Source organism: Labrus mixtus, chromosome 7 (genome assembly GCF_963584025.1).
Source record: "Labrus mixtus chromosome 7, fLabMix1.1, whole genome shotgun sequence".
NCBI classification, from domain to species: domain Eukaryota; kingdom Metazoa; phylum Chordata; class Actinopteri; order Labriformes; family Labridae; genus Labrus; species Labrus mixtus.
The window spans coordinates 10457658-10468648 of NC_083618.1; the positions used below are offsets into that span (position 1 = coordinate 10457658).

At 40.5% G+C, this 10991-nt stretch overlaps 1 protein-coding gene across 1 annotated transcript; it reads right to left on the reverse strand.

Moving 5' to 3' along the window:
* Window positions 1-1973: 1973 nt before the first annotated feature.
* On the reverse strand, window positions 1974-9953 carry lrrn2 (leucine rich repeat neuronal 2). Its single transcript, XM_061042791.1, has 2 exons — window positions 9753-9953; window positions 1974-5374 (listed from the first exon to the last, which is right to left on the reverse strand). Exon 2 carries the CDS (start codon window positions 5011-5013, stop codon window positions 2647-2649), a length of 2367 nt encoding a protein of 788 aa, XP_060898774.1. The 5' UTR covers window positions 5014-5374; window positions 9753-9953; the 3' UTR covers window positions 1974-2646.
* Window positions 9954-10991: the final 1038 nt, after the last annotated feature.

The window sequence follows — 10991 nt, forward strand, 5'->3', positions numbered from 1 at the left end:
GAAGGCGTTTGACTGGATAAATAGGGATTGCTGGTGTGAATGGGAAATTTGATTCTGCTGTGAAGTCTCTTCATCAAGCACCTGTTGCCTGCGTCCAGGTTAATGAATACACAACTGGATGGTTTCCTCAACAATTTGGAGTGAAGCAAGGAGATGTTTTGTCTCCGACATTGTTCTCTATTTACATCAGTGATTTAGCTCTATCATTCATGTGAGTGTCCAGTGTCTGATTATGCCTCCGGAGTCTGGGGGTTCACGGAACATCTCATTTACAATTCTGTACATCAGAGAGCTCTGAGGTCCTTCTTGGGAGTCCATAAATGAACGCCAGTCCTCGCTGTGAATGGAGATATGGGATGGGAGACTCCAAACATCAGACACAAATGTGAAATGCTTCGGCTTTGGAATAGATTTGTAAAGATGTCGGATCAGAGACTCAAAAGATTTCTATTTGGGATACCTGCCATTGTCACCCATGGGCAAAGGAGATAAAATCTGTATTCCATAAGAATAATATGTCCTTTATTTTTCTAAACAACTTAACTTGTGATATTCAGGAGATAAAAAATAATATGTTTCTAATGTACAAAGAGAAATGGTCTGTGGATATATGGTGCAAACCAAAACTAAGAACATACTGTCTCATAAAGGATTGCTACAGCGTAGAAGCCTATGCTAAATTTAATTTAACCAAAATACAAAGATCCCTCTGCGCTCAGCTACGTTCAGGAACATTGCCTTTAGCTTTAGAGACCGACAGGTTTAATGCCATTCCAGAGGAAGACCGAGTTTGTTTGTTGTGTGAGTTAGGAGAAATTGAAAACGAGATTCACTTTTTGTTTTACTGCCCGATGTATGCTGACATCAGGGATGTTCTTTTTAAAAGAATGTCTTCAAATTATGTTGACTTCTTTTGGCTAGACGATTATGAAAAACTTGAGTTGTGTTTTAAAAAAGGAACTTTTGTTAAAGCAGATTTTGTTTGTGAAGCCTGGGAAAAAAGACACAACACGTTGTTTAAGACTGAACTGTGACAGGAGCCGGCAACTTTGTAATGTTATGATTTGTAAATGTGAACCACTGCAACTGAATTCTTTGATGTCTTTAAGCCCATGAGGGTTGGGCACTTTGTGTGCATGACACGAAAATAAATTAATCAAATCAAATCAAAAAATATATATGAATGACTATGTAAAATATGTTTACAGAGATTATAAAGGAAAAGTTGATTGAAAAAAAAATATATATATTTATAAAGTTATTCTTTACATTTTGCACATTTCAATATTTTCTGAAGCACTAACAATAATTTGTTGAATCTACCTCTTAAATTATCGATCGGCCTTGATGTCTTCCTAGCCTCTGATTGGTTAGTTTGGTGACACGTGATTAGTCATGAGGAAGAGTTGTGAAGCCGATGAATTGTGTAAATCGATAAAAATGCCGCAGAAGAAAGTTCTCCGTCTCCATCATTCCCGTGTCTTCTTAGCCAGGAATCAACCGACCATGTATCAAACTGTCATGACGTCACACGAGGCAGGAATAATCCTTCAACTCCAGTATGGCGAGGACTGGTGGACTGGTGGAGTTTTGTATTAAGAAACTTCTAGAGAATGTGGGAACATTTGACCAGGCTGAACGGCTTTTCTCAGTTCCAGGTGTTATCCAGCAGGGGACACACTGTGTCTTATGTTTACTGAGTGGATGTCAAACAACCTGAGCTATTATCATGTGTAATCCTAGTGTGAAGTAATGGCAGCTGCATGCACAGGGGAATGAAGGTGCATGAAGTTCAGTTCGCAGAGACACAGACCTGTGTGGCTTTGCGAGACACTGTTTGGTTCATGGTCTCTTACCTGCTATGCTAGTTTTTCACCAGTATTTTTATAAAAAGATTCCCCTGTCAAATAACATTATTTTCTCTATATCAACACAGTTAAACAGGAGAACAGAAGTAAAGAGTAAACATTGGGTAATTTAAATAGATTTTATTATATAATAGCTCAAAATAGAATTTATCACAATCACTTTAAGATCACTTTTATGCTTATAGAGGATGTGGGACTTTAGGCAGGACATTTGGACAAGTATTAGGGCTATGTATATGTACTGCAAGATTGAAATCCTTGTTTAAGATACTGGAAGCTAAGCAAAAGGTTGTTAACATCAATGCAGAAACTTCATTCAGTCTCAAGACAGAGTTACATCTGCTCAGAGAAAATCTGTACCACGTTAATACAGGAAAAATGAAAAGTACCCTGGAGGTCTGAGCCGCTGTCCTCTGTGAATATCAGTCCCTGGATTAAAGCAGGTTTTCTTTAGTTCCAGTTCAGTGGTCACAGGCAGCTCAGATTCATTTGTTTCTCCTGTGTTTACTCACTGTGTTGCAGGAGTATGATTGTCCAGTTTCATTTTCCCTGTTTAGAGTTTAGGCATTCTGTACAATACATGTTTACACAGAAACAATGTCAATATATACTTTATACGGTATATAAAATAAATACAAATCTCTTTCCAAGCCACTGCTCTTAGCTATGACTCATCTCTTCTAACTGTGATTCACAAAGTGTATGTATTTCACGTGTTGTATGTCTGTCTGTGTTAGTGTGTTTTTGTCTTTAGTCAAATCTGGCCCAAAACAATATTTCAGCAGCCCTGATATAATAGAAGTTTTTCACTTTGTTTAGGCTGATTTTCGTTGTTCCCTTCTGTTCTTTGATTGATGATTAGAGCCTTTGGACTTTTGATTTCCTGGAGAATGGTAATGTGGTGCTTTCCTGCCCCCTTGTTGGGCTCTGTGTCCCAACTCTGGCCTGCCAGCAGCATCAGTATGAGTGCGAGGAGCAATAGTGTGACTGCTGTGGAGGTCAGCTCAGGGCTAATCTGCAGGCTGGGCTCAGGCTCTGGTACATCTTTTGTTCTGAATGAAATGCACTGAGGCATTCTGCTCTCTCTTGATCTCCTGCTGCCATGCTTACCCCCCTCGCTGGTCCCTAAATGTAGGCACACTCTGTAGAAGGTTTCTGCTTGCAGGTGTGTCAGGTTGAAGCTCTGTGTACCGGCCAGGATACGTGTGGTGTATGTAGGTGTGTGTGCATTTGAATAAATGGCTTGCCAGGACAGACGAGTTGAAGGGAGGTTGTGACCGCTGTGCCAGGAGAGGATAGCATAGTGTTGTCCAACCTCTCTCACCTCCAATCTTGCATCTGCTCTGACTGTCTCATATCCCTTTAAATTCACAGTCCCCCCCTTCTTTCTTTTCTTTACTCTGCCATGAACACCTACTGTGACACTCCGTGTATCTGCACCTAGTGTATTTTCAGCTACACAGGTATACAACCCTGCTTCGCTGAGGGTCACCTTGTTCATCTCCAGGGTCCCCTCGGGCAGTAGCCGGTAGTGTTTGGAGGGGTTACAGGGAGGATCATCCTGAGTGTGGCTTGGAGAGACGCTGGAGGCAGTTGTCTGGTTAAGTCCCTCAGAGACTGTCATGACGTGGCAGGGATCAGGACCTGGTGAACCTTTAGATGTACCGCTCAGTACAGGACCAAGTCTGAGCCCATTGGGAGTCACCCAGTACAGTTCAGGCTGTGGATCTGCAAGAGCCCTGCAGTGCAAGACCAATTTTCCTCCTTCTCTTACCCCAACGTAAGAGGGAAGGGAGCTGGTAGGGATCACAGGGAGGCATGAGGCTGACATCTCCCTGGAGGAGACCTCTCTAACCCTGCGAGCTCTGAGGTCTGGTGGTTCAGAGCAAAGCGTGGCCTGTGGTTGGATAAAACGCACCATCCGAGGTGTTTGTGTTTCTTCAGTGTGAGGGTGAGAGGCCTCCTCCGCAGCCCAGTGGAACAGACAGTCACAACGCAGCGGGTTTGAGTGTAAGCTAACCTCCTGAAGACTTGGCAGGGAGAGCACAATGTGCTGGTGCAGAGCACTTAGAGAGTTGGAGTTGAGCATCAGACTCTCCAGTCTACTCAGTTGGAGGAACGCTTGCGGATTAATGTAGGACAGTCGTGGGTTGTTGGTAATCTCAAGTTTAGTGAGCTCTGGAAGGTTCTCCAGTGCTCCTTTCTCAATGGACACAAGCTCTTCCATGTTATTTAGGCCAAGCTCCTTCAGGTAGACCATGTCTCTGAAGTCTCCTGTCTCGATCAGTTTGATTCGGTTCTTGTTGAGGTCAAGGAACTTCAGTCCAGGCACTCTCCTCAGAGCCTGAGTGGGGACTTTTGTAAGCTTGTTGTCGTAGAATGAGAGGCTTTCCAAGCCCTCTAAACCTTCTAGAGCCTTTTCTGCCAAGCCTCGCAGGCCCATACTGCCGAGGACAAGACTGCGCAGGGATTTCAGGGCCAGGAAGCCACGGTCAGGCAGGGATTCCACAGGGTTTCCCCCAAGCATGAGAACTTCTAAATGAGGCAAAGCCCTGAACCACCGGGGGTCAACTGTGGTAAGTTTGTTGTTGTTGATATGGAGGCGCAGCAGGGAGTCTAGTCCTGCAAATGCTCCTGGTGCTATGAAGTGCAAGTTGTTGTGGCTGAGAAAGAGTTCCTGCAAATTTGGCATTAAGGAGAATGAGGCGTCAGGGAGATGACTGAGATGGTTTTCCTCTAGGTGTAGAGATAGCAAAGAGGACAGGGAGGAGCTCTTAGTTATTGTTCTGACATGGCTGAAGCGATTCTGAGAAAGGTCAAGGTCGGTGAGATTGGACAGTGCTTGCAGCGCGGCAGTGTCGATCTCAGACAGAAGGTTACTTTGCAGGCGCAGGGTGTGTGTGTTTGGGGGTATGGGTGAAGGGAGCCTGGTCAACAGCAGGTCATTGCAGTCCACAGTAGGAGCTTCATGGTAGACAGAATCAGGGGAGAACCAAGGCTTGATCTGACACACACACCGGACTGGGCAGGAGACGTGCCATGGTAGTGCGTGAGGGAGCGAGCCCACAACAACAGTTGGCACACATACACCAATGAACACACACAGGAGACACTGTGCCTGCAGAAATACTGAATTTGGCCTCATAATCCTCACAGGTCACAATAGCAGCTTAAGAAAAGTTGATTTTTTTACATGAACCATTTAGGCTAGAAATGTGTTTAAAGTAGTAGTGCTTCACTGTTCGTCAATCAAAACATTGTTGAATAATGAGCAAATTGAGCATCTATATTGTTGACAGCTTTCTACAGCAGCTGCAGATACAACAAATACAAATTACAGTGCGCCCTTTGTAAACTAGGACTCCGTTACTCAGAGCGTTTTTATCTGTAACTTTGATGGAGGTGGTAGAACAGCGTCTGCGCATTGGCTGTAGCTCAATTACAGCCTGTCGATCTCATCTCCTGGCCACAGTTGGAGGATTCGTTGTTGGCAGCATAGCGGCTCACTGATTTTTCAGAAACACAAGAAGAGAAAAGAAAGATATTCAGAGAGAAATGAACAAAACCAAGAAGTAAATTTAGCTGTTACAACTGACTTTGTCACTTAAACACAACACATTCCATAACGTCGTACCTCATTAGTGTCTTTCCTAAACAAGATTAGAAAAACAAAAGCTGTCTTTAAGTCACATCAAATAGACGTGAATGTATTTTGTGGACTAATAAAGCAGGAATTTAGAATGAAAGAGAGAAAGTTTGAATATGTTTTAGGGGGAAAAAAGCAGAGAGAGGTAGCAGGACTCTGCTGCTCCAGCATTTCTTTTTGCCAACAGCAGAAGGTAAATATGCAGGAGTGATGAAACCATGTATCTTAAATATTTTATATCAGTACTTCCCATTCACTGCCTGTTCAAACGCAGTGGCGCACAAATGTTATTTATTATGTAACAGTTAAAAAGACCCCAAGGATCTTTTACATTATCATCATTCTGTACTTAAGGCTGTTATGGAAAAGACTACACACACTCTCTCTCTCTCTCTCTCTCTCACACACACACACACACACACACACACACACACACAAACACGGACACACACACATATGCAGACACCAACATCAGTTACATCAGAAGTACATTAACAGCATTTTGCAGACTCTCTTACCACAATAAATGACAGTCCAGCTCAGTATTCATTGTACAACATCATGACATTAATGCATTATGGGCATTTGTCAGATTAGATCATCCCAGTAATCAACTGACCAGCTGTACAAAAACACTTCAGAGGGAGAACTGTAGGCCTATGTGCCTGATAAACAAATATCAGCCTGTTCTAGAAAAATATTCATACATGTTTTAAACTTGCACTAATTAGTCCTTTGGCCACTTGATGGCAGCCTGACAAGATGTTAACACCACATTGATATATTATCACCTTATAATACTTTCAGGTAAATTGCAAAGAAACAAACCAACAAAATAGCTTCTGTACACATCCAGCAGAAAAAGAGAAGCATCCCTGTTTATTTGGTGAAAATGTTCTGAAATGATGTGATAACTTTATAAAAAGAGATGCATTGTTGTAATGATGTTTTCAAGTTGTTACCTGTTACTTTTTATTATTCCTTACAGGGTGGCAGCACTAGTCTTCTGTACTCTTTATCGATTACTTATTGAATTATCCCGCATGTTATTGGTTCCTCCAAATTATTTAATAGCTAGTTTCTAACTTTCACTGTCTACTGTTTTGTGTAGTAAATGTGTTATTTCAAGGCTTTAACATAATATAATATAATTTAATATAATGTTTTATTGTTGCATGGACAACAAACAAACTGGTTTATTGTGGAGAGTATTTCAAAAGAAAGAGTTAAACACCAACATTTTGATCTGATATATAACTTGTGCAATAGTCAGTGTTTATCTGTAATTAAGAATCATTGACAAAGTGTTGTTTTTATTATCCTTTGTCTTACTATTTTGCATTTTTTTCTTTTATCCAAAAAAGGAAGGAAAGGCAAAAGTCTTTGTTTTATTATGTGATGTTGGTATCACACACATGCATAGAGCCCTGCATAGTTGCCATGGAAACACATTTCCAAGCCTCTTTCTTGGTCTGGGTGTTGTGAGGTTTATTTTGGAATTTGTTTTGATTGGACACGTGTATCGGATGATAAGATCACAGATCTACCATCAGATGCTGAAATGTTCATCGTGACTACATTTCTGAAGCTGCCAAAAATGCATTTCCCATTTAACCAATCACCATCTTTGTGCTTTTCAAGCACTTCATACTGAGTAGTCATTCGTTGAACTTTGAACCTTTCCTAAGTGTTTCCATCCTGGCAGCTGGAGTGTTTAAACTCTTCATCTGCTACTGACGTCCACAGTCAACATGACTAACAGGAAGTACTGTCCGACCAGCAAATGAGAAGAAAGTGTTGAGAGATGCTCGCCAAGTTTTTTCAACAAACTAGATGGAAAACAAATTTGCCAAATAAATTAAGCTATTGCTTTAGGGCAGTATACTTATTAACAATCAAACAGCATGTAGTGAAGTACAAAGTGTGTATCCCCTACCTCCCTGTGAGTAAGTGCAGCATGTTATGTAACAGTCAAGACATAGGAACAAGTCTCACTCTCACTTTCATCCACCATCTGTCATCCCTCATACAAAACCTGCTCAATGGTAGATCCACCATTTCATTGAATGTTTTTGTAATTTGCTGTCAAAAGGTCACAGTTTTCTATTTGAAGAACTGTGTGCTTCTCTGTGTATTGAGAGGACTTGTGTTGCACTCTAATTTCAACTATTGAGAAAAGAAGAGTGAAACAGATCTGTATGACTCAGCGGCTACTTTCATAAAACTGTCTCCTTCCTGCTCTCCAGAATCAGCTCGTGCTGTGGATAAATAGAAAATAGGTTTGCTTCTAGTGGCCATTATTACTCCCCTGACCCTTTGTGACTCCGATTTCAGTATACTGTGGTATGAATGCCCGGGAACAAATAAACACTGACCTTAATCCAAAATTGGATGTGTTCCTGCAGTCATCAATTTAGGGAAGCTGCAAAGTCCTGAACTGTAAATGTTTGATAAGCAAAGTATTGAGCAAAATGTAGTTTTTGAATATAACTGTACTTAAGTTCCTCCAAAATCATGTCCTCAATTTTGGAAAAGGAACTTTGTTTTTTGACCACATAATAACTCCCAGCTGCAGGGTAGCTGCAGGGTCCTGTTAGTCAACAAGTCACAGTTGAAAAGTGACACGGGGGAATCATTTCTGTTTCTACAAGAATTATTTCGCTTGGAGATGCCTTGAAAAAATAAATATATCACTTCCTGATATTTTAATGATTTTATGAACAAACATTCTGGTCAATCTTATTTTATTAATGAATCTTGACAGAATATACCACATGTCCTTTCTTGTTTAAACCTTATTCCTTGATTATCAACAATGCATGTTGACTGCCAATATTTCCGTTTGAGATGTGGATGTGTTATGCTAGTCTATGTAGCCTGCAGAGGTCTGATGAAGTCCACACCCCCTGATTATTGTCAGTCCTTATCTTTGTTGTATTAAGTCTCATAAGTTAAGTTATTTCTCTTGATTGTTTTACTTCAATCCAAAACCAAACATATTCAATGAAATAACTTCCTGGATAAATACCTCATCTATTCATCTTGGTTTACAGGATTTTGCTGTATCTTTCTTTTTGCCAACTTCGTACATTATGATATAGCTCATACTGGATATATTTCCCTCCCACACACTCGCCCACACAAGCTATACCTCATATATTGCACTAACAAGTAGATTGCAACTGACTTAACAAAAAATAATTTAAAAAATAAATATTAGTATGATTACTTGTTATACTTACTTGGCAGATATGTTATCATTTGTCTCATCTCTTAACTTGACACAAATATGACAAATTCAGCATCTGAGTAAGTTCCTGTTAACATTGCAATCTGTCTGTTACTTTCAGTGTTGGGATGTAACAGACTTAAAAAATTTGCAACTAAGGATAAAAGCACACCAACAGAATGCTCAAACGCAACACTTACACTTAAATCAGCTTTGATTGAAATTATTGCCTGAAAAAAGGCTCGCTATAAACAAAGAATCTTTCCTAATAGCTTGTGGTTTGCAATTCTAGGTGTTATTGTCAATAAGATGTGGGATAAATGCATGATAGATGTAATGATGATGTCTTTCGCTTGATGTGCAACTATCAGGAAGTTTCATAAGAGCCCCTGTGGAGATGAAAAGACTGAAATTAAAACTGTTATTTCGGGATCAGTCACATTAATGCTTCTGCAGACGTTAAAGTCAACATGACTCTCCTTTGGCTCCTTTTGTGTCTGCTTGTTAAAATCCCTCTACAGGGAGTCAAATGGAGCCAGAGAAAGGATTTGTAAGACCTGTACTTTGTGTAAATGGTTTGAGGGAGAAAATGGATAAAGAGTTAAAATATACTATGCATGAAACGGCCCATTGCATAAGGTTTGTTTGTGCTGTGCAGGAAAAACGCTGAGAGACACTGCAACAGGGCGGAATACAGAGAGAGGATTATTGAGAGAGATTTTGGCAGAGAGAGAGAGAGAGAGAGCGAGAGGTGAGGATGTAGATCTTGATTATAATAATACAAATAATAAACATGCTTTATACAAGCATGCATTAAACCCCACAGACTTATGAATCATTCTGACCCTCTAAGAAATCCCAGAGATTCTCCATTTGTAACACTAAACACACACCTGCTGCCAACACCTTTCATCAATAGTGCTTTCATCACAGTGAATTCACATGCAGCTAAAGCTCAATGTGTGTACCAAAATGCTGTTTGCTTTGAAAATATTCTCAGGTTTCTTACCCCAGCTGAAGTACAGGCTACATCGTTATCTGTCGATCCTATATTTGTGATTCTCTCTTTGCGAATGCTTCACGTGCCCGGCCTGTTCTTGCTTCTTCTCCCTCTCCACGCGTCCGTGGATCCTCTGAAATATCACTTTCCTGGCTCTCCCCTCTCTGTCAGTGGAGCTGAAGAGAAAAGTGGCACAGACTGGATCTCTCTCTCTCTTTTTCTCTCCCTCTCTCTCTCTCTCCCTCCAGCTAAAATGGAGATGAGGTGTGTTCTGCAGCAGAGCTTCTGTCCCTCTCATCTCTCCTCCTCTCTTTCGGTTGCAGCCTCACTCTCTCCCTCATTTTCTTTTTTCCTGTCACAAGCAGAAGCAAAGCCTCTTGCGTTAGTTACAGTACAGTGTGTCATTTTTTCTAGATGAGAAGTTTTCTTTTGCTCCTGGTTGCATTTTGGTTTCCCACTATTGTGTGCAGATTAATGACCTGCTTAGAGTGCAGGGTCATAGCTAGCTGGTTACAAAACAAGAGGAGAGACACATTTGTAATTCTTAAGTCATTCTGTATTTTACTTTAGTTCTTCATCCATGCAGTTAATCTTTCCACAAAATTAAAGCAGAATGTGAAACCTGTCAGAGCTGAAGCTGTGTCTCAAGGAAAATTTCCCACTGGGATAGTTAATCTTATCTTTTCTTATCTCATCTCTGAACACTTAAAGGTGCACTAGATTTTGTAGTGAAATTTGAAAGTTGGAGAAGTGAAACAATTCTATGTTATATTTTCTGAACTAAATACACAAAATGTATTCAAGGGAAAAAATGGGTCCCTGGATCACTGTTTGTAGCTAAAAAGTTGCGGACCCCCACCATAACTTCTTGTGTAGCATTTTTTCTCTTCAAACTTCCAGGGACCAAATTTTCCTCTGATGACAGTTTGTGTATAGAGTTATGAACATATACCGCATAATCTGTAAATTTCTTCAACTTTCACATTTATCTACCAAAACTCCACAGTGCACCTTTAAAGGTAACATATTGTGTAAAAATCACATTACCATTTTCAAAGACTAATATGTGTCCCTAGCTGGTCTACAAACCTCCCAATTATGAGAAAAGTCCATCCTCTCCGTCTTTGCCTGCTCTACTTTTCAGAAAATGTGTGCTCACAGACATGTTTTGGGGGCCTCTGAGACATTTTTAAACTTGTAGAAAATGAGGATCATATGTGACCTTTAATAATATTTTTTTGTTTGTTT

Bases quoted from the DNA above. Each gene is read 5' to 3' on its own strand.
- lrrn2 (XM_061042791.1), bottom strand. From the start codon at position 5,013: ATGAGGCCAAATTCAGTATTTCTGCAGGCACAGTGTCTCCTGTGTGTG.